The sequence below is a fragment of the Castor canadensis genome, chromosome 5 (assembly GCF_047511655.1).
Source record: "Castor canadensis chromosome 5, mCasCan1.hap1v2, whole genome shotgun sequence".
In the NCBI taxonomy this organism is placed as follows: domain Eukaryota; kingdom Metazoa; phylum Chordata; class Mammalia; order Rodentia; family Castoridae; genus Castor; species Castor canadensis.
The window spans coordinates 130,743-154,250 of record NC_133390.1 but is presented as its reverse complement, the minus strand read 5'-3'; the positions used below and the strand labels follow the sequence as shown (position 1 = coordinate 154,250).

General features: G+C 45.6%; 1 protein-coding gene across 4 annotated transcripts in view; it reads left to right on the top strand.

The window, feature by feature from the left end:
• Window positions 1-23,508, top strand: part of Dip2a (disco interacting protein 2 homolog A) — a 119,390-nt gene that overhangs the window by 87,815 nt on the left and 8,067 nt on the right. For 3 of the 4 annotated variants that reach the window (XM_074072449.1, XM_074072446.1, XM_074072448.1), the window contains 12 exons: window positions 116-227; window positions 1,486-1,595; window positions 2,051-2,181; window positions 2,491-2,659; window positions 2,956-3,126; window positions 4,621-4,650; window positions 5,444-5,505; window positions 6,292-6,349; window positions 8,369-8,443; window positions 9,959-10,133; window positions 10,827-10,950; window positions 11,591-21,706. In XM_074072449.1, coding sequence (XP_073928550.1) covers window positions 116-227; window positions 1,486-1,595; window positions 2,051-2,181; window positions 2,491-2,659; window positions 2,956-3,126; window positions 4,621-4,650; window positions 5,444-5,505; window positions 6,292-6,349; window positions 8,369-8,443; window positions 9,959-10,133; window positions 10,827-10,950; window positions 11,591-11,843 — 1,470 coding nt within the window. In that variant the 3' untranslated portion in view covers window positions 11,844-21,706. The remainder of the gene's footprint in view (window positions 1-115; window positions 228-1,485; window positions 1,596-2,050; window positions 2,182-2,490; window positions 2,660-2,955; window positions 3,127-4,620; window positions 4,651-5,443; window positions 5,506-6,291; window positions 6,350-8,368; window positions 8,444-9,958; window positions 10,134-10,826; window positions 10,951-11,590; window positions 21,707-23,508) is intronic. The other variant, XM_074072447.1, reaches the window with a different exon arrangement.

Here is a 23,508-nt window from a genome sequence, read left to right as displayed (position 1 = left end):
GTTCTCCTGGGTGGAAAGCCATTGCTCCCTCCTCATGCATTGCCACTCCTGCAGGGTAGTGTGCAGGCAAGGGGCAAGAGTCACAGCTCACAGCTCTCATCTCTGTGTGGTGCAGGTCAGCAAGTCTGCATGTGTCCTCAGTACACAGGCCATCACACGGCTGCTCAAATCCAAGGAAGCAGCCGCCGCTGTGGATGTCAGGACCTGGCCAACCATCTTAGATACAGGTATGAGTCTTTAGCAGTGGGACCAACTTGGACCAACTCCTTTTATGTAGGGTTTCTTTTCTTTTTTGTAGGGGATACATTGTTGCCATCCAAAAACAAATATTAGGATAATTGTTTCAGCTGAAATAGGGTAAATGTTTCCAGGTTTAGTGAATGGCCAGAAGGCTGCTAAATGAATCCTTGGATCTGCAGGCTTACAATGAGTGAGTCATCAGATATCACTGTTGCTTGAATGTCAGGGTCCCTGTCCCAGGGCATGAGCTGCTTTCTCTGCTTTGGGTCCACCAGCAGTGACCCCAATGCCTGTGGGGAAGGGACTGAAGCCTTGCTTCTCACTGATTCTTGCCCACACTGTGGGTTAGCACTTGCTTGCCACATTCTGCCAGTCCCTAGAGACACAGTTCCACTGGGTACCCCCAGCATCCTTGTCTCTAACACTGCTGAATGCAGCCATAACCCATGAGATGCCTGTGGGCCAGGTGGGAAGGGGCTGAAAACCCTGTGCTTGGACAGTCAGATCAGCATGGTGAACCTGTTTCAGCCTAAGGCTGAGGGGAGAGTATCTCAGCTGCCCAGATGGAGACCCTCACAGCTGAATGGCACCTAGCACTATGGCCATAGTCTGAGTGCTGGCCACCAAGAGGCAGGAGGCTTTCCTTCCCCATTGCACCCTTATACTCTAGGGCACATCTTGAGGGAAGCCAGGAACTATATTTTCTGACTGACTGCCTGTACCTGTGATAAGCAAAGGGAGCCAGCTGGTACTGGTGCTTCTGGTGTGGGATGAGGGACAGGCCTGGAGCAGACTGCCAACTAAATCCTATAGTTTTGCAGGTCTGCTCTTGCACTTGCTGAGCCTGCATCCACTGTACATTGCACAAAGGTGGTGTCTACCTCAGAGGGTGACAATTTGATGAAGCATGCAGGGCCTGGAACCCGCTTGGCTGCTCCTGTTGTGGTTGGGGTTCTGGGTTCATTGTGGCTTTGTCACAGGCTTTATGACCTTGTCAAGTCTTCAGGCCTCTGATCTTTCTTACTTGGAACAGTGACTTTCATGTGGGTCTCATGGCCTGGCATCTTTTCCTGAGCCCTACCTTGCCCCTTCATCCCTGTCTCCACATGCTCAGGACAGTCCTGGTGGGCATACACTGGTGACATTCCCTGGAAAATGGAGCTTTGCCATGTGCACATGCAACCTGTCCTGCCTGTGCAGAGTCAGGCAGAAACACTAATGTCACTCGTGTCTCCTTTTTAACAGATGACATACCAAAAAAGAAGATAGCTAGCATTTTCAGGCCACCCTCTCCAGATGTGCTTGCGTACTTGGACTTCAGTGTGTCAACCACTGGGATCTTAGCAGGAGTGAAGGTAGACCTTTGGACAGCCTCGGTGCATGGAGGAGTGGACGAGAAGGATATGGGGTGTGGCAGTAGCAGATCTTTCTTATCCAGAGCACAATGTGAAAGTATTGGTTTTAAAATCCATGCTAAATGCTGATGAACCACAGCATTGGATTCTTGAGAGTAATGTGCATTTTGATGTTTTAGGGTGGTGTGTAAACATTCTGATTTATGTCTCTTCGGCCCCCAGAAAGAGGCAGCTTTGATGCGTCTTATATCCTAACTAGGAGCTGAGTGTAGTAAAACTCTTTGCTGTCCTTGAGTCTTGCTTCAAATATTTTAGTGTGCTTCTTCCTGGGTGTTATTCAGTTCCTGTGGGGATGCAGGGAAAACACTGTGATGCTTGGTAGTTTGGAGCTGTGTGCACAGCTGACTGTGCAGCAGACGCACATCACTGAGTAGGCTTTTTCTCCACTCCCACAGATGTCGCATGCAGCCACAAGTGCCTTGTGCCGCTCCATAAAGCTGCAGTGTGAGCTGTACCCCTCGCGGCAGATCGCCATCTGCCTGGACCCCTACTGCGGCCTTGGTTTCGCACTGTGGTGTTTGTGCAGGTGAGGCAGGCACCCTCAGCACCACAGTCCTGTTGTGGCTTCATTACCTAACTGACTGTAAATGCTAGAAAGTAGTAATCTACCTTTAGCCATAGGAGGTCTCCACACAATATCTTTGATGCTTCTGAAGTGTGTGTGGAGGCCAGGGCCCATGTGTGTCGCCCATCCTCCCCCACCAGCAGTGTGTTTCTACCAAACTCCTCTGGATATTACAACAGACTTGTACTGGAGAAGTGGTGTCCTTGAGGATGGAAGGAGTATGCCTGGTGCTCTGGCTCCTTCCCAGCTCCCTCCCTGTCACCCTGGCAGTGTCTACTCTGGACATCAGTCAGTGCTGGTGCCCCCACTGGAGCTGGAGAGCAATGTGTCCCTGTGGCTATCAGCCGTCAGTCAGTACAAGGCCCGAGTCACCTTCTGCTCCTATTCAGTGATGGAGATGTGCACCAAAGGCCTGGGTGCACAGACAAGTGCCCTCCGGGTGAGTGCCACCCCACATGCCTCTCCTATGGTCCCGGTCCCCGGTCCCTGTAGCTACAGTGGAGGGGAGGATGTGTGAGGAGCAGGATGGTGTGCTGGCCAGTGAGTGATGGATCCCCACAGTGCACACATGTTTAGATTTCCCAGGCTGGAGGGGACAGGTGGTTTATGTTCCTTTGCCTTTGTGCGCCCAGACCTAGCACAAATCCACATGCATCCCACACAGAAACTTTCTAAGATGTTGGTGCTGAGCGCCCTCACTTGTACTTTGTGGACCAATTCCCTGCTCCTCCACAGATGAAGGGGGTGAATCTGTCCTGTGTGCGTACATGCATGGTGGTGGCTGAGGAGCGGCCCCGGATTGCACTGACGCAGTCTTTTTCCAAGCTGTTCAAGGACCTGGGCCTCCCTGCACGTGCTGTGAGCACCACCTTTGGGTGCAGGGTCAATGTAGCCATCTGTCTCCAGGTAAGACCACTGCGCCCGGGGTTGCTGGTGCCTGCTCCTGGCTCAGTCAGGGACTGAAAAGTTCTCGGGCTGATACTAGTATGTAGCTCAGTACCCGCCTGGTCCCTTTCTCCACCTCCAAGCCTTGTATGTTGAATTTCCACATAGCTATTCAGCTTTGAGAACTATGAGGACTTTGTTTAGAAAGATGCTCTATTCTTGTTGATGAAGAAACATTTATTTGGAAAAAAAGTCATTTTTTAGCAGAGGCTATTATATCTGTGAGCATTTCTAAGTTGTATATAATATGTAGATAAGTTTTGTTTTTATTTTCTGCATTACTGGGACTTGAACTCAAGGCCTTGTGCTTGCTAGGCAAGTGCTATAGCACTTGAGCCGCTCTCCCAGTCTATGTAGCTAATATTTAAAAGCAAGATTGTACTTACTGTTTTAAAACAGCTAGTAATTTTAAATCAGAACATTAATACCTACGTTTTGTATCGATCTGATTTATTTTGAAAGTGTTAAGTAAAGTATTCTCCTTATTAAAGGAAAGGCAAAGTTTTAGAGTTGAAGCACTCACTGTATGGATTCTTCACTGACTATTGTTTTCTAATTTTGTACTGGCCTTTCTGGTTCACATCCATCTAAGCTGCTGAGATGTCCTATGTATCAAATGCATTATTCACCACATAGTACAAGAATGGCTGGGAGAGAGCAGATGTGGTAATGCACACTTGTGATCCCAGAACTTGGGAGGCTGAGGCAGGAGGATTTCAAGTTGGAGGCCAGCCTCAGCTACATAATAAGACCCTGTCTCAAAACAAACAAACAGACAAACAAACAAACAAACCAACCAAAGAATACCGGAGAGGAAGAGGCATCTCCAGTTCAGAGGAGAGCTAGGGCCCCTTCTGGATTCCCAAAGCATTTGCTTAGCATGCCCTGTCCTCATGGTGGCGCACATGTAGGAAAGGTCTTTGTACTTTGTGCACCAATTCCTTGCTCCTCCACAGATGAAGGGGGTGGATCTGTCCTGTGTGTGTACATGCATGGTGGTAGCTGAGGAGTGGCCCGGATTGCACTGATGCAGTCTTTTTCCAGGCTGTACAGAGACCACACCTGTCATGTCAGCATCGCCTTGTTTTTCTAGCACATTTTTGCTAATGTGCTCTCCCACAAAGGCTGTAGACCACTCTGGGATAGTGGGTGGGTCGTGCTTGATGTTCCTTCCTGTGGTTGCTGTGCTTTGGTGGCTTTGACTTAAGACCCAATCCTGCCCCAGAAGCTGCACCCCTTGCTGGATATGGGAGGGCATCCATTCTGTTTGTTGGCCTGGTAGATGCCGCATGTGATCAGAATTCCTGATGGGGTACCCATGTTTGCACTATTTAAGATACAATGATGTGTTTTGCACTCTCTCACCATGTTTCTCATGTGGCCTGTGGCCTTCTGTTTGTTTCCTGTGCTGTCTCCTCCCTATCTCCCTCTGCTGGCCGCCTTGGCCTCTGTCAGCCCAACAGGCTGGGAAAGCTGGCTGAGCAGGTATGACCTTGACCTTGCTGGTGCTTCTGTGCTCCCCTCCATCTATCAGATTGTGTGACCTTCTTGTGAATTCCAGACCAATATGTGTTTCCTTTGCTGTCTTACTTGTTACAGTGGGTATTGTTTGACCTACTACAAAAACTCCTTTGTAATGAAATTTGAAAGTAAAACCATTTTTCAGAGACTTGCTTGGGGAGGAAGAGCTGTGCTCATCCTCAGCACAGAGGGTTAGTTCTAGGGCAGACAAAGGTGGTGCTGTCTGGGATGTTCAAGGAGTGATGTTGATCAGGATGCTAGTTGAATCTGCTGATCCTTACCTAATAAAATGGCACATGCTGTCCTTTAATCTAGACCAATACCAAATGTGAGATCTACAAGTCAGGATGAGAGTCACTCTTCCGTTTCATTGGAGTGAGCTTCTACCTGCTTGGTCCCCAGCAGAGCTAGTGAGAGGTCAGGCCCTGCCTGGTGCCTGGTGGAAATGTTTTAATCACAACAAGAGACCAGTGGGGATAAAAAATTGGTAGAACCAACATGAAAATTCTGTGATTTAACATTTCCATTCAGTGTTGTTGAATGTGTCACTCTGTCATCAAGCCATATGGATGTTTGGATAACAGCATCAGCTCAGCCCTGGTACCCTGTGCCCTGGGCAGACTGGCTGCAAGGAGCAGAGCTGCCTTCCTGGATACCCTTTGGTCACCCCTCCCCAGGAGGCAATGCCACACAGCTGAGCCTGTGACACCAAGGACACAGGGTCCTGAAGGAAGTTCCTGTGCTTCTCCCCTTGTAGGGCACAGCTGGTCCAGACCCAACGACTGTCTATGTGGACATGCGAGCTCTGCGTCATGATAGGTAATGTCCCTCCCCTCTGCATGGCATCATCCAGGTCTGGGACAAAATTCCACAGACTGGGTTTGCACTAAATATCTCCAGATCCTGCCCTAGTGGGCAGGTGGCTGAGTCAGGCTCCCAGATCCCCAGGTGCTAGTGGACAGCTGGCCAATTTGGGGCCATGTACACTGGAGAAGGATTAGCACCATGGGCTTGCTCAGTTACGTGCCACCGGAGCTGTTGCAAATGATCCTTTGTACTTCACTCCACAGCACTCCACTCCACTCCATAGTTGGTGACAGAGTGACCAAACATTTGATGTTTGCCTTTATGGGAATGGTTGAAAACTGGAAAGCCAGCCAGTCTCCAGGACCTACTTGCCTGATGCTGTTCAGCATCCACCTTAGTTTTCACACTGGGAAGAAAATATGCTGAGCCGCCGTGTGAATTTGGGGAGCCTCCCCACTGTGAAGCTTGGATCCCAATTCTAGGTCCTTAAACATGGCCGTGCTACAGCCCAGTGTAAAAAGTAGTTGCAGCTTACCAGTTGCTAGGTGCTGGCCAGGTCCAGGAGGACCCAAAAGAAACAGAACCAGCTCTTTCCATGAGCACACAGAGAGGTGGGGAATGGGTCTATGGATCCATGCTGCAGGGCCTTCTGTTGTTTCCTGTGGCATCCAAATAGCTGACCAAGACATTCACAGCAACAGATGTGATAATCAATTTCCATTCATCTTGTGATTTGCTGTTTTAGAAATTATTACCCATGTAATTTTATTCTGAAATATTTTTCCTGTCAATTTTTAGGGTACGTTTGGTAGAACGGGGTTCTCCGCATAGCCTGCCGTTGATGGAGTCTGGAAAGGTAGTGAAAACTGGACTCTGCCCCACAGTGTATCTGAGCCATTGTATCTCCAACACCACATCCAGTGGGCATTGCTGGGCTTCGAGCTCCCAGTGTGCATGATTGTTTCTGGATGGGTGGGCTGGGCTGCCACAGAGCCCCTCCACATTGCAGACACCCATTGAAAACATGACCTCAGAGCCAATAAAGAGAGAGCCCAGGCAAAGAAGGAAAGGAACTGCCCTAGGGGGATGTGAGAGATTAGGCTAGGGAGTGAGGGCCCAGCCCCGACATTTCCAATCTTGGGGGTGGCCCTAGCCCCAGACTGGGGACGTGAAGAACTTATACCCTGGGTTGGGGTGACAGCAAGGAAGAGGCTCTACCAGGGGATTTGCCATCAAAACTGGTCCTGACCTGGTGAAGGGTAGGAGGGGCTGTCAAAACTGTGAGCTTCTGGGAGGGATTAACAGGCACAAGCGCAGAAGAACAGGCATCCTTGGAACCAAGGAAGGTCCAAAGGAAGGATGACTGGGCAGGTAAGAAAATCAAACAGCCTGGAGTGGGCAGGTGGTGTGTCCCAGCATGACTGGAAGCACAAGTGCCCCACACAGTGCCTGCACAGCAACTGCTGTATATCCAGGGCCTCGGAAGCACCTGGGATCTGCCTCTCTGCATGTTACTCGAAAGCCCCAGAGGCAAGAAATGGAGCTTGACTACTCCAACTTCACCACTCACTGCCATGGCCACACCTGCCTTCAGGGAGACAGGGAGGAACTCAGAGAGGGCCAGAGCCAGTCACATGGTAACCAGTGCTCAGATCCCAGCTGGTCAGTGGGCAACTCCAGGGCAGAAGGCACTGCTGTGCAAAGGCTATGTGGGAGCCATTGGGAAGCCAGTGTGGCTGGAGTGAGGGAGAAGCAAGGGTGGCACTCAGGGACAGGGGCTAGTGAACTTTCCTTCCACATCTTCTTTGTACAGTTGCTCTGAGATGCAGACTAGCTGAGAGCTGGGACAGATGCAGTCCAGAGGACGACCCCTCTATGTGAAGAGCTGAGACTGCCAGGCCCTCTTCTATAAGCTGAAATTTGTGCTCTGCATAGTTTTTCTAAATCCTTTTGTCAGCTTGGCACAGTTTCCCTGTGTCACCACCAGCAGGAGTCCTCCCAGTTCTTGTCCCAATTGTCATGTATGGTTGCAGTGTGATTGCTTTACTTGCTACTTTCAAGTAAATACTTTCCCTACACTCTTTTGCTGATACAGTAACTTGGACCTGATGGATTTGTGTTCTGGAATGAGAACTTTGGTTTTGGTGTTCAGGCGGGCCATATGGCAAGAGTAGGAGCTCTAACAGTGTCCCAGGAGACAGAACAGTCCCTGAGAGCAATGCAGAAAAGGGTATGGTGCCCACCACAGACTCCTTCCTTCCTGTGGTCCCTTGTCCCTCCAGCTGCCTTATGCCCACACTGCTATCACCCTGTTTCATATATGGGACACTGAGGACACACCAACTGGCCAAGCTTGTGTGTCCAGGTGATCTTCCCTGAGCCAGGGAGGAGCCACCAGGACTGGGCATCAGAGGTTGAGCAAAGAGACATGGCCTTCAGCCTGCCTGAGTCTATAGGGAAGAGTCACAGGTGTAGAACTTCCCCATGGTCAGTGAAGGGGACAAAGCTTATAGATTCCACTTCCCACAGGGCCAGGTGCCTGCAAGTGGGAGAGTCCTCAGCCCTAGTGAGAGCCCCAGGGTCAGCAGGGTGTTCACCCAAAATGCTGCCGTGCCCTCCTGACAGACAGGGCCCATTCTCAGGAACTGGGATCATTTTGTTCAGACTCACAACTTATTTCTATCTGTTATTGTCTCTTCTTTCTTTTAAAATTCAAAGTCAAATTTGGAGTGCCTTCTAAACTTCCTGACCTGCCTGGGGCATGACAGTCCTGCACACCAGCTCCCAAGGGACACTGTTGTTTTAAACACCACTGAATCAGGAATCTCATGTTGTTTTCTTTGGCAGGGGCCTCTAACAGCTCTCTTCCTTCCAGATCCTCCCTGGGGTGAAGGTCATCATCGCGCACACTGAGACCAAAGGGCCCCTTGGAGACTCACACCTGGGTGAGGTGAGCACTGGCCAAGGCTCACTGGCTTTGTGCTCCTCCCTTCCTGCCCCAGATTTGGGAATTATGAACCCCCTGGAGTCATATATGTCTCTGGAATCCCAGAAACTGACCCTTTCCCCTACTCACTTGGCTCCCAGGCTCAGCTGCTATGTGGGGTTCAGGGTGTCACTGGACAAGCTGCCCTCCCTGTATCACCCCACCAACAGAGAGAGCCTCAAGTTATGAAGGCAGTGGGAGGACAGAGAAGCTCAGAGAACTGGCAGCAGCACAGGAACAAATGCCCTGGCAGAACTCAACAATGCCCCATAAAAAGTGGTTCCTGACCAATCAGAAGCATAGACTTAGTGAGGCCAGAGATGGGGCTGTGGGATTCAGGGCCACACAGGACCTGTGCCAAGGACTCAGAACTCTCGATGTCCTCAGGACTCAGTATACAGAGTGCATTTGTGGCATGTAGGGGCTGACACTCACAGGCAGTGGACAGGTTTGGTCCCTCAGTCACAGGCAATGGTGGCCCAGGTTGATTGGTTGTGGTGCTTTCAAATCACCATCCTCACTCACCGTTGGTAATCTCTGCTGGGACGCCATCCCAGGCCTGCCAGGAAGAATTATACAGATCCCACTTAGCTGGCTCCATCAGACATCAAGTGCATGAGCCTTCCCCACCCCCAGCCCCACCAGGTAGCACAAATGTCCTGACTTATGGGAAGATGTCCCAAATGTGGATGGCATGAGGGGCCTGCCCCAACCATCCCACTTTCTGGCCAGCAGAACCCAGGTCTTCAGTCCCAAAAATTGTTGGTTTGAGGCAGGTGGGAGGAACCACCACTAATGGCAGCTGCCCAAAGGAGAAGCCCCTGGCGGCTGCCCCTTCTCTTTGCTGCCATGTGGCATTGTGAGTGTGGACACTGGGAGGGTTCTGGATGGGTCCTGTGTGTAGCAGCCTCTCACGCCCTGAGGACTATAGTTGAAGGCCTCTAGCCTTTGGTCTGTGCATAAATGTCCACAAATATTCACGTGAGCAGCTCACACGGATGAACGTGACCACACGTGTGCAGGACTGTGTGGACACTGGGAGGCACTGCCTGATTTGTCGGGCACATTGTTCTGTGTGAGGATAAGTAAGCGGCTGTGTTTCCTACTTTGAGTTACCCTCACTCCTTTAACTGTCCCTGCTGTGGACATCAGATTGCCCCAGTTCTCTTGTTTTGTCGACGTGATAGATGTAGAGAATGAATGTAGAATCACCTCTGCAACCACCCACATGGGGCAGAGCCCTACAGAGGTCACTGTCAGGACAAAGGAGACAACAGTTTATTTGGGGAGAGAAGTTATAATTACTATCTGTGACTGCAGTTGTAACTTAGTTCACAGACAAAGACATTGAAAATAATGCCACCTCCCACTTTGTTCAGTGTTTTCTTGATATGATCCTTAGCTAGTGGATGTCTTAGGACAGAATTGTACTCAGTGTTTTGCAGTGTGCCCATGTTCTTGTCCTCTGAACCCTACCAGATCTGGGTGAGCAGCCCCCACAATGCCACTGGGTACTATACGGTCTATGGGGAGGAGGCGCTGCATGCTGACCACTTCAGTGCCAGGCTGAGCTTTGGAGACACCCAGACCATTTGGGCAAGGACTGGCTACCTTGGCTTCCTTCGCAGGACCGAGCTCACTGATGCCAGTGGAGGTGAGGCCTGCCTCAACACTACAGGGATATGGAGTTGCCCAGCTTGCTTACCCAGACATCTCTGTCTATAGGGGCCCCAGCTACCTGCCAGTGCCCTCCTTGCTAAGATTTATGTTGTGAAGTGTGTAGTGAAGGACATGCTCCAATAGCAAATAGCACTTTTCTCTGAATGATGCTGTTTTTCCCTCTATGGCTGTCCCTCACTGTCTGGGACCCTTTGTCTCTGCTGAGGATATGGTGAGGGTGGCGTGGCAGCGGTTGGCCATAAGGCTGCAAGGCTCTTCCCCAGGTGGTGTGGCCTTCCCAGCAACTGTGTTTTTACCAGCACAGTGATGCTGTGTGTGGCGCCCTCCCACCCTGACCCATTCACTTGTGGCCAGTGTCCAAGGGACTGGCCACTGCAGACCAATCAGTTCAAGTCAGAGATTCTGGTAGTCCATAGTACTATTCTGTTTCCATAGATTAAAAATTATTTCAAAATACATATTCACACATTGTTTAATGTTGGTGAGTTTGTTACCCACTGTAGAGTGAGACTAAGCTGCCAGCGTCTTCATCAGCATCTTCATTTGCATGAGGCGTGGGCACCAAGGAATTTTGGCACCAGGCCTCCCTGTGTCAGAGGGCACCTGGAGGTGTGCAGATTGTGTGCCTGGCCTTCTGAGCATGCATGTCCACACGCGTTGTTCACAGAACGACATGATGCATTATACGTTGTGGGATCCCTGGATGAAACGCTCGAGCTGAGAGGCATGCGGTACCACCCCATTGACATCGAGACCTCTGTGATCCGAGCACACAGGAGCATTGCTGAGTGGTAAGAGCCCAGTGGAGGGCAGTTCTTCCTCCGGCATAGCACTGCATGTCAGGCAGAGCCAGGTCCTGGTATAGCATTAGGACAGACTCCCACACCATCCCCACAGTGCCTAGCAGAGCTGGATTGCCATTTCTAGATGAGCCCTGTGCCCCCAGAATGTACCACAGGCTGCCCACCCTCCTGGAAGGACCTGAACTTCTTGCAGGTTCTTTTGGACAGGTTCCTATGAAACACAACAGAGAGCACACCACATTGCCTTCACTGGGGATTTAATTTTTCATTTCCTGATCAATTTTATACCAAGAGACTGCCTCCAAACATACAGGCAAAACCTAACATTTCCACTATTTTCATCTTGAAGTGCTTCTGCTTCAAATCTGATTGTCTTGATTTAAATGGTTACAACTCATATGTTTCCTTCACTTCATAGAGAGCTCACATTGGGACAGGTTACAGTCTTCAGTATCAAGTAATTCTCTTGATTCTTATCAGGAACTTTAATAGATATTCCTTTAATGGTGTTAACTAGCAGTGCAGTGCTAATGAATGTAAGCTGGCATCTTCACTTTCTTTGGTGCCTTTCCCAAACCTCTGCTGACCCCAGTGCTGTGCACCTGTGTGACCGTCTGTCCCCTTGCAGTGCCGTGTTCACTTGGACCAACCTGCTGGTGGTGGTGGTGGAGCTGGATGGGCTGGAACAGGACGCTCTGGACCTGGTGGCACTGGTGACCAACGTGGTGCTCGAGGAGCACTACCTGGTGGTGGGCGTGGTGGTCATCGTGGATCCTGGTGTGATCCCCATCAACTCTCGTGGCGAGAAGCAGCGCATGCACTTGCGGGACGGCTTCCTGGCTGACCAGCTGGACCCGATCTACGTGGCCTACAATATGTGAGCATAGCCAGATGGCTGAGCATGGGAGCCAGAGAAGGGCAAGGCAAGGAGGCACTGCTGTCTCTACCCTGGAGGAGGGTACAGACTCCAGCCGGTTACACCTTCCTGTGACTTTATGGATCCCTCTCGACAGTTCCTGGCTCTCATTTTTGAAAACACTTCCTGAATTAGCTAAAGAAGTATTTTGTATCTTCCAAGTACATTTACATGAAAGCCAGCATTTGAACAGATGGGGTGACTGGGAAGGAAAGGAAGGACTGGCCTGGCACTGTGGGGAGTCATTGGCACTGTGGCTGTTCCCTGCCATCCTGCGAACTTGCACTTTTTTTAGGCTAAAGATATAGTTCCTGATTTTTAAAACTCAGTTACTGACTCCTACTTGAAATGACAGGTTCATATGTAGAATCTATGCTGGAGAGAACTTGAGACCACAGCACAGCTGCCCTACTTCTGTCCCACAGGCAGAGGCGAGCCCAGCAAGATTGATGGAAGCGGGTCACCTCGCCCTCCAAGCTTACCTGCTGCATTGCAGCCACACACAGCATTTCCTTTTTTGCCAGTTTCATTATTAAAACAGGTGTGACTGGTTGTCTGCATATGTTACCACTAACACTCAGTAAGTGCCATTTTGGACTGTCAAGTTAGATTCTCTGTTTCAGAAAGATAAACCAGCATTTAGTTTAAAATCATTTTCCTGTTTGTAACTTCATGTTTAGTTAAAGTGATAGATTTTGTAATGTCATAATACTAATTCTTCTCATGGAAGTGTACTGAATTGTTACTTTTATTCCAAGTCAGCAGATCTGGAAGTGTGGGTGGCAGTCATGCCTTAAGGCCTGTGTGCTGCCTGTGCCTCCAGCACAAGTCAGGTACACTGGGACTCTGTTCTCACTGGGACGGACACATTATAATCTCACTGGCCTTCGCATTTTGAGTTGTGTGCCTACCTACAAGATTTGGCCAGACCATTTCAGTTACTTTATTCAAACTTGTCTAATCTAGGTGATCTAATATTATACTGAACCTAAATCAAAGAAGAAAATATAAAATCCTTTAAATACTTCTAAGAATTTAAAGTCAAGCACGAATCTAAAAGGTTATTTTTATATAGCTATTAAAGAATATGTTATGAAGGTGTTGGGTTTTGGGGAGTTTGAGGATGGGGAAGTTATGAACCATGCATGCTTCAGAGAAACAACCAGGTTTTGGGGAAATTAGCCTGGATCAGTGCCTAACAAGCTGTTACCATTTCTCCAGTGAGTCCAGCCACCTGGGCATACTCTCAGATCTTGCTGTTGTTTGGCTCAGATAGCACTGTGAGTAGCAGCCCTGTTTGCCCATGATGTTGAACTGCTGTGAAGTATGTTTTGACGCACTGAAATTCTAACAATCCTGTTGTAATTATGTACAGAACCCATGTAACTTACTGTGTGGCACCCAGAGGTTCCAGCAGTGGGGTAATAAATGCTTTTTTTTTTTTTTTTTTACAGTAGAATGGCTGGGAAAGGAACAGAACTACCTAACCCCAATCTCTATGTTGTAGTTTTGTAGCACACAAAAGTCGTAAGCTTTTTGCATTAAAAAGGCCTTTGGCAGTGAAACAAGGTATCTGTTAAGTTAAGACTTTAAGAAGCACATTAAAGTATTTTAAAGTTACTCTCTGGGAATTCTGTATATCACACTAAATTTTTTATATCATGTTAATAAAAGCTATTGACTTTTGTAATTCTGCATTTTGAGATGTGTGAAAAGGTTCTTAAATTTACCCCAATTAGCTGGTGGAGTGGTTCAAGCTGTAGAGTACCTGCCTAGCAAGTGTGAGTTCCTCAGTTCAAACCCGTGTCACCAACAAACAAAAACACAAAACAACAACAAAAAAAACCCAAGCTGCTTTAGGCTGGCAGAGTGGCTCAAGTGGTAGAGCTCCTGCCTTGCAAGAACAAAGCCCTGAGTTCAAAACCCAGTGCCACAAAAAAAAAAAAAACACATTATGCATTATTTCTTTCAGAATATTAATAGCTATGCTTATAATAAAATCTAGAAAGTACATTAAACCATAAGGAAGAAAAATTTAAATCTTCTATAGTCCTACCTCTGAGTAATAGCAGCAGCCTTAGTATTAACAGAAACCTCGGAACACTTGATAAATTGCAGACTTTAAGCCTGCTACACATACTCTTGACACGTCTCAGTGACTGTGCCATGTGGTGTGCCACAAGCACTGTCTTTCCAATGCTGCTGTAGCCTCCTCACCTCACAATGGCATCGGGGTCACTTCCCACACGTAGTAGTGCGTGTAGTGACACATGACACACTCTGTGATGTCAACTGTTTTCAAGCTGGATATAGTCATTTCTACTGATTTGAAGGAGTCATTGTATATCAAGAATTATAACCTCAGAATCCATTCTTCTGCTAATGGATCGTTGTATCTTGATTCAATTTATTTTGACTCAGATTTTTAATTTTCTTATTTTCGAGTTAGTATACATTGATGATACAAGGGTTTTTTGTTGTGGTAATTCCACACATGTGCAGTGTACTTAGAACAAGTTCATCCCTCCATTATATTTTCCTTCCCTTCTCTCCCCCTCTTCAAACAGTATTTCCTGGGTTTCATTCTACCGTGTATCCTGTACTTCAGTCCTCTTCACCCCTCAGTGTTCTGTACTTTTCTCATCTCATCATTTTAGGTCCAGGTTCCACAACTGAACAAGAATATGTGACTTTCGATTTTTAAGCTTGGCTTACATCACTTAACATTATCATCTCTAGTTCTATCCATTTTCCTGCAAATGACATGATTTCATTTTCCTTTATGGCTAAGTAATATTCCATGATATATTTTCTTCATCCATTCATTGGTTGTTGGGAATGTCAGGTAATTCCACAATTTGGCTACTGTGTAGAGAGCTGCAATAAACATCTCTCTTGTATATTGATTTATACTCCTTTGGGTGTATGCCCAAGACTAGTATGGCAGGGTCATAAGGTAAGTCTATTTTTAGTTTTTTGAGGAACCTCCATACTGATTTCCATAGTGGTTGTCCTGGTCTACATTCCAACAGTGGAGGAGGGTACTTTCCCCTGTATCTCTCCAGCATTTATTGTTTGTTTTCTTGATGATGGCCAATCTGACTGGGTTGGGATGGAATCTTAGTGTGCCTGTTCTTTATGGCTAAGGAGGTTTCATGAATTTCTTAGCCATTTGAATGTCTTCTTTTGAGTACTGTCTGTTCAGTTTGTTTGCCCGTTTATTAATTTGATGCTGTGTCCATTTGCTGTTTGCTTTTTTGCATACTTTAGTTATTATCCTTTATCTTTTGGATAGATGGTGAAAATTTTCCCATTCTGTGGGCTATCATTTGATTTTGGTAACTGTTTCTTTTGATGTGCCAAAACTTTTTAATTTGATTCAGTCCCATTTGTCAATTCTTACTTTTATTTCTTGAGCAATTGGAATCCTCTTAGAAAATAATAACCCATGCCTGTATCTTCAGAGTTTTCTCTATTTTTTCCTGTAGTAGTGGAATAGACTAAGGAACATTGGTGTTAGTTCTTCTTTAAAGGTCTAGTAGGATTTGGCAGTGAATCCCTCTGGTCCCAGACTCTTCCTTCTTGAGAGACATTTTAGTATTGCTTCAGTTTCATTCCTCGTTACAGGTCTGTTCAGGTGGTCGATATGCTCATGGGTCAATTTAGGTTGGTCCTATGTGTTTAGAATTTTATCCATTTCTTCTTGATTTTTCAGTTTATTGGAGCATAAGTTTTTTATGTATTCTTAATGCTCCTCTAAATATCATTGTCATTTGTTGTAATATTTCCCTTTTCATCTCTAATTTTATTAATTTGGGCCCTCTCCCACATTCTTTTGGTTAGTTTGGCTGAGGGTTTATCAGTCTTATATATCTTTTGAAAGAATCTAGTTTTTTATCTCATTGATTTTTTTTTTAGCCTCCATCTCACTCATTTCAACCCTGATCTTTATTATTTCCTTCTGACTACTAATTTGGGGTTTGGCTTGTTCTTGTATTTTCTCAGAGGTTGGGGTACGTTGTTACATTATTTGTTTGAGATCTCTGACTTTTAATGTAGACACTTACAGCAATAAACTTAGCACTGCCTTTCCTGCATCCCAGAGGTAAGATGTGTTTTCATTTGTTCTAGGAATTTCATTTATTCCCCCTATTTCTTCAATGGCCCACTGATAAAGCAGCATTCCTTGAAGTTGCTCATTCTTACTGTGTCTGAGGATTTTCTGTGGGTTCTTTTGCTCCTGATTTCTACTTTTATTCCAGTGTGGTCTCATAAAATACAGGAGATCCTTTCTATTTTCTTGTATTTGTTAATACTTGCTTTATTTTCTAAAAAAGTGATCTGTTTTGGGGAAAGTTCCATGGGCTGCTGAGAAGAATATGTATTCTATAGCTCTTGGGTGAAACATTCTGTAGATGTCTGTTAAGTCCATTAGGTCCATAGTATGGTTTAATTCTGGTTTCTTTGTTGATTTTTTTGTTTGGATGGACTATCTGTTTGTGAGAGTGTAGTAGTAAAGTCATCTCACTATTGTGTTGAGTGTTTATGTGTGCTTTTATGTCTGGTAGTGTTTGTTTTATGAAATTGGGCATGTCAGTGTTCGATATATACATGGTTCCAACTGCTATCTCCTCCTGATGAGTTGTTCCCTTTATCAGTATGACGTGATCTTGTCTTTTTTGGCTAACTTTGTTTTGAAGTCTGCTTTGTTAGATATGAATATAGCTACTTCTTCTAGCTTTCAGGCTCCATTTGCTTGGAAAATCTTTTTCCATCTTTTCACTCGAAACCTGTTTGTCTTTGTGAGGTGCATTTCACATCATCAACAAATGGTTGGGTCTGTGTCTTTTGACTAAAGAATTGAGACCCTTAGCATTCAGAGTTGTTGGAAGGTATGCAGTAATCCCTGTCATTTTGCTGATTTTAATGTTTGATTCTTTCCTAAACCTCATTTACTTATTGACTCATCTAGTGAGATTTATTCATTCCCATATTTTCCTGATTGCAATCATGTTCCTCTTTTGTGTACAGGATTCCTTTAAATAATCTTCTGCAATGCTGACCCAGTGGTCATGAATTCCTAGAAGTTTTTATTTCTCCTTCAATTATGAAGGATAGCTTTGCTGGACACCATAATCTAGGTTAGCAGTTACTTTCTTTCAAGGCTTGAAATACATCATTCTACCCACCCCACCCCACCGCTTACTTTTATAGTTTCTGTTGCTAAATCTGCTGTTATTGTGACATGTTTTCTTTTATATGTGACTTGGCACTTCTCTTGCATGTTTCCATATCCTTTCCTTGAGTATATTTAATGTTTTAACTATAATATGTCTTGGGAAGGTTCTTTTCTGGTCTTGTCTATTTGGTGTCCTGATTTAAGAAATTTTCTCCTCTTATTTTATTGAATGCTTTTAGTTTGTACCTTTTCTTCTAAGCCCATGGTTTGTAGGTTTTGTCTTTTAATGATTTCCCACGGGTCTTCTTTTCTTTTTTTCTTTTTTTGTGATGCTGGGGATGTGACCAGCTCTGTACATGCTAGACAAGCACTCTGCTACTGTGCCATGTCCCCAGCCCTCCCACAGGTCTTGCTTGTTCCATTTCTACTTTATTTTTTCTTTATATTTTTCTGGCTGTTCTAACACATTTACCTGTCTTCATGCCCCAATATTCCTTCTTCTACTTGATGCAGTTTACTGGAGGAGAGGCATGCTTTCTTTCTTTTTTTTTTTTTTTTTGGCAGTGTAATGCCATTTACTGGCGGAACCTGGGTGAGGGAACTACTGAGTCCTGCTCAGTAGCCACTTTAATGAAGTATACATTGCTTTTTATAAACTCCTTTTACACAGAGAGCATTTGGTCAGAAAAAGCACGCCAAGTATTACATGTCAAGGTTACATTAGCACAGGGAAGCACAGTTAAAATTAACTCTTTGTTATGTCTCCTTTAAAACGGGAACAGAGAAGCAGGAGAAGCACATGGTCAACATAACTTCCTTATTTACATCTGAAGGACACGAAGCCATCTGGGAACCTTGAATACTGTTTTTCTGGACATCTGGCTTTCTCACAAGGGCAGATACCAACACACACAGGCACAGTCTGGTCCGAGACTTTTGTCCCAGTTCCTTGGAGCTTTCTCACAAGGCCAGATGCTGACTGACACAGGCAAGGTCCCACTGCTGGCTCTGACATGGCAGTACTGAGGTTTAAACTTAGGGCCTCAAGCTTGCTAAGCAAGAGCTCTACTGCTGAGCCATTCCCGCAGCCCTTGGAGAGGCTTTCAACTGATTTTTTTGTTTGACTTATTGAGCTTTTCATTTCCAGAACTTCAGTGTGACTTTTTCAGGATTTCTCTACCTTTATCAAATTCGTCTTTCATATCCTGCATTGTCTTCCTTATTTCATTCAGGTCTCTATTTGTGCTCTCTTGGAATTCATTCAGGTGTTTATACATGTCCTCTTTAATTTCATTGATCATTCTTATAATCTCTCTTCTGAGTTCTTTGGACTTTCATTGTCTTCATTATCATTGATACCCATTTCTGTGGATTGTTGACTTTCAGAGGTGTCATGCTGCCTTTCTTTTTTTCCTATTGTGTTTCTGCATTGGGATTTGCCCTTCTGAGACCACATTATTGGTTGGAAGTCTTAATTGCCTGTAGTTCTTCTGTTCAAGTGTTCTTGACATTTAGACAGGACTATATAGTGGCAGGGTGGTAGTATGGTTTCTTACCATTGGATTTGGGGGTAGTCCAGTACTCAAACTTTTTCCCACATGCTCTAAGCACCACTCATCTAGAAAAAAACTAGCTGAAGTCTCTTGTATTTCCTATGTATGTGTTGGTGCTATATGTGGACTGAGGGTAGGGCCAGCCCAGGGTCAGCTGTCCACTTCTGTGCTGCTTCACTTTAGAAGTGTCCCTCCTCTATGTTCTAGAAGTGCTGATGACCACGTGGAGTTTGTGGTCGATGGACTAGGAGGTTCCTGCTTGCTGCACAGGTTCCCCAGTTTGTGCCCTCAGGGGTAGCATACATTCAAGCCTGCAGTGGCCCTGAGTGTGTCAGATAGTGGGGAGACAAACAGAACATTGAGTTCTACACTGGCAGTGGAGAACTGAGGGACTCAGGTACTCTGCCTGGAGGTCTCAGTGCTTTCAAACCCTGTCCAGCAGCTCTCACCTGTGGGAGTGAGGAGACTGGGGGAGAGATACGGTGATTCTGGTCTTGTGCTCAGAGCTCCCAGCCATGGCCTTGGTACTGCTTCTGCAGGGAGCCTTGGGCAATGGGCCACTGCTCACTGTACCCTTTGCTACCCAAGCTCCCAGCTGCTTGAACTTCTTAGTTGGTCCACGTCAGACTCTCCCTCTCTGTATCACCTCTCATGGCTGTCTGCCACCTGACATTGTGACCTGGTGTCCCAAGACTCTCCAAGCTGTGATTGTTCCTTGTTTATAAGTCTCTAGAGTATCTCAGTCTCACACCCTGTCTGGCTGCAGAACTCCACAGCCAGCTAGCAGCTCCTGGAGCTAGAGCATTCCACCAGCTCAGTGCTCGTTTCCTAAGTGATCCTCAAGTCAATGGAACCTACTTTTGCTAGGAAGGGCAGGGCCATGAATACTGTGTCCTTCACTTTCCAAGCTCTGGGCTGATTAACCTTCTCAGCTGTCTCACAGCTCTCCCTCTCCCTCTCCACAACCACCTCCTGTGGCTGTCTCCCTCCCAAACACTGTGGCTGGGGGTCCCAAGACTCACTGAGCTGTGAGTATTCCTTGTTTTCAAGTCCCCCCAATAGCTCAGTCTCAAACAGCAGGGCCTCTTTCAAGATGGTGCCTCACCACAGCTCTCTAAGATATGGGAACCAAAAAAAAAGGCTTGTCCAGTGCCTAGGCTGTGATGTCAGGGGAGTCACTGTCCCACCAAGTCCCTGCACTGGGTTTAAGCCTTACAGAGGTGTAGGCTTGTCCTGCAGCTAGGTCTGCCATTCCCAACGCTGCCTAGCTTACCTGTGGTAGAGGCTGCGGCTCCCCTTCCCAGGGGAGCAAAGGCTGGAGGTGCAAACTATTTCCTACTTTGTTGTCATTCTTCTGTTCTCTGAGCTTTTCAGGTGTCATGTCCCTCTCTTTCTCTCTTCTGAGTATAGTCTCTCCTTTGTTTCCTTGAGTTGCTCATTCCTGGAGCCAGGTGGGAAAAGCTTCTAGTCTGCTATCTTGCCCGTGACCTCCAGATTGTTTTCTATCCATGGTGAGTTGTACTTACTTAAGACTGAACATGGCTGATTTGTTTCAGCAGCGATTCCATTGGAGGGGTCATACATGGCAGAGGAATAGCTTACCTCCAATGTTGCTCAGGTCCTGCCACAGAGCCAGTCTTCAGGCCATCCAGAATGTTCTGGAGGAAGGCATAGAGCTTCTGGTGTCTCTGTCTTGTTGACAGTGGACACTGTCAGACAATTGTGTGCATAATATTTGCTGTGTACAGAAAGAATAGGGTCAGGTGCCCTCTTCTGTCCGAGATCATTTTTACACAATTTTGGGCCTTCAAGGATTAGGGCATTTTCCATTTAATTGGATGTGGTGACTCAGCACTGTGTGATGTTCATTCTCCAGGATGAGGTTCATTTTCAGTAACAGAGAATTCTTTTTAAGGGTAACTCCGAGATGCCTTGTTAGCACAGCAGGTTGTGCATCTCATCATAAATGTAACTACATGCAAAATTTCAAAACAAATGGTCTTTATATTTTTGCTTCTTAGCAAATAATTTGTGTTTCACAGGAATGATCTTCAAAATATTAAGCCAGTGGCTGGGTAGAACAGTAACTGAAATGACCAACTCACTGGAGGGAGGTTTCAGCAGGTTTCAGAGTCAGTGGACTTGAAGATAGGACAAGGATGATGATCAAGTGTGAGGGATGGAAGGAAAATGTTGAGGAAAAGTGAGCACAGCTCAAGGACCAGTGGGACCGTGTCAAGCCAACCAGCACATACATGTGAAGGGGGCAGAGACTATGAACAGTGATGTCTGTAAACGTGTAAACACAGAGAAGCTGAAGGAGCTTTCAAGTAAGATGAACTTAGTCAAGGAGACCATACAGAAATACATTGTAATCAAATATTTTTTGTGGTACTAGGGTTTGAACTCAGAGACCTGCACTTACCAGACAAGTGCTCTACCACTTGAACCACATCCCCAGCCCTTTGTGGTTCAGTTTTTCAGATAGAGTCTTGCACTTTTGCCTATGCTGGCTTTATACCTACTATGCCTCTTGTGTAGCTGGGATGACTGGCATGTGCCACCACACCCAGATTGCTTGTTGAAAAAGGGTCTTGTTAACTCTTTTCCTCAAACCTCAGTCCTCCCAATCTCTACCTCCTGAGTAGTTGTGATTGCAGGCATGAGCCACCGCACCCAGTTGTAATCAAACATTTGAAAACCAAAGAAGGAGAGAGAATCTTATTTGGGTTTTTTTTTTTTTTTCAGTATTGGGGTTTGAACTTAGGGGCATGGCACTTTCTAGGCAGGTGCTCTACACTTTGAGCCAGACATCAGCCCCAGGAAAGAGAATCTTGAAAGCAGCAGGAGGGAAGCAATTGGCCACGTGTAAGGGATCTTCACTGAGATTACCAGCAGAATGCTCATCAGAAACTGGAGGCCAGAACGCAGTGGGCTGAAGTATTCAAAGTACTAATAGAAAAATATAATCAAAATGAAACTACTGGACCTGCCCTACAAGGAATGCTAAAGGAGCCCTGTGGAGAGAATGAGAGACACAAGACAGAAACTTGAAGCTATGGAAGAGCTGAAGAGCTCCATGCAGATAAATACAGGGTCAGTCATACACACTGGTGGTACTGTAACAATGCTTTTTAATGATCTTTCTATTTTCTGCATGATTTAAGAGATTAGTACATTTAAAACATTGCTAGTCTAAAGTGTCATGTTATTGTGACTTTAGTTTGTATCTTCACATTTTGTTTCCTATACAATTTAAGCAGCCAAGTCATTTCGAAGAACTATTATACCTTTATACACTGTTTATGTCTGGGGCCTATAATGTATAGAGACATAATTTGGTGACACAGACAATAGAGAGGGGTGGGAACTGAGCCATTAATGGAGCTTTTTATGATGTTTAAGTTAAGGTGGTAAAATTCAGGTGACAATGCTAGAACTTTGGGATGCTTAATGTAATTCCTATGATAACCACATAGAAAATAGCTATAGGATATACCCAAAAGGAAATGAGAAAGAATTTTGACACTTCACTAGAAAAGATAAAGTAGGCACAAAAGAAGGCAGTAGTATAGGGACTAAGGTACAGAAATTCTCTAGGGCATATAGAGAACAAATAGCAAAATGACAAGTCATTCCCTCCTTATTGTACTTTATATAAATGGATTAAACCATCCAATCAAAAGACAGCTTGGCACAGTTGATTAAAAAACATGATCCAATCCAATTATAAGTTCTCCACAAGGGCTTGCTTTAGACTCCAACTCAAACAGACTGGAAGTGAAAGGATAAGAAAAGATTTCCCATGGAAGTAGTAACCAAAAGACAGAGGGATGGCTGTGTACTGTCAGACAAAATAGAGCTTAAGTGAAAAAAGGTTTTATGACACAAAGAAGGTCAGGATATATTAATGAAAGTCTTCAATATAACAAGAATGTCAACAATTATGAAATGTATACATCTAATGACAGACCATCAAAATACAAGAAACAAAAACTGACAGAAAGAACTGAAGAGAGAGACAATTCTACAATAATAATTGAAGACTTCAGTGTCCCACTCTTGATAATGGATAGAATAACCCAACAGAACATAGGTAAAAATAGAGGGCTTAAGCAACACAATAAAACAACTAGTAATAGACCCAGAATACCCATTCACAACAGAATATACATTCTTTTTCTTTTTTCCTTTTGGTGGGACTGGGGTCTGGGGTTTAAACTCAGAGCTTTGCATTCGCAAAGCAGGTGCTCTACTGCTAGAGTCACACCTGCAGTCCATTTTGGTCTGGTTATTTTGGAGATGGGGGTCTCAAGAACTGTTTTCCCAGGCTGGGCTGCAACTGAGATAGTCCCGATCTCAACCTCCCAAGTAATTGGAATTACAGGTGTGAGCTACTGGTGCCTAGTTCCCAGAGTACCCATTCTTAAGTACACATAGGATGTTTCCAGAATAGTTCTTAGGTCACAACTAAGTAACAATGGATTTTAAAAGACAGGTATCATACAAAGTCTCTTCTTGAGTCACAAAGGTGTGAAATTAGCAATCAATGACAGAAGGAAAACTCAAATTTGTGAAGCTAACACACTTGATTAGTGGGTCAAAGAAGAAATTACAAGGAAAAAATAATTGGAGATGAATTAAAACAGATTCAATGTACTCAAATTTAAGGAACCCATAAAAGCAGTTCTAAGTGGGAAGTTTTTCTGGATTTAAGGTCTTGCTGTGTACCCATGGCTGGCCTTGAATTCATGAGTCTCTTGCTTCTGCCTCCCAAGTGTTGGAATTACAGGTGTGTACCACTATGGTCAGCTCTAAGGGAGAACTCTATAACTACAAATGCTTCCATTAAAACCAAGAAAGAGCAACAGCCTACCTTCACAACACAGGCAATTAGA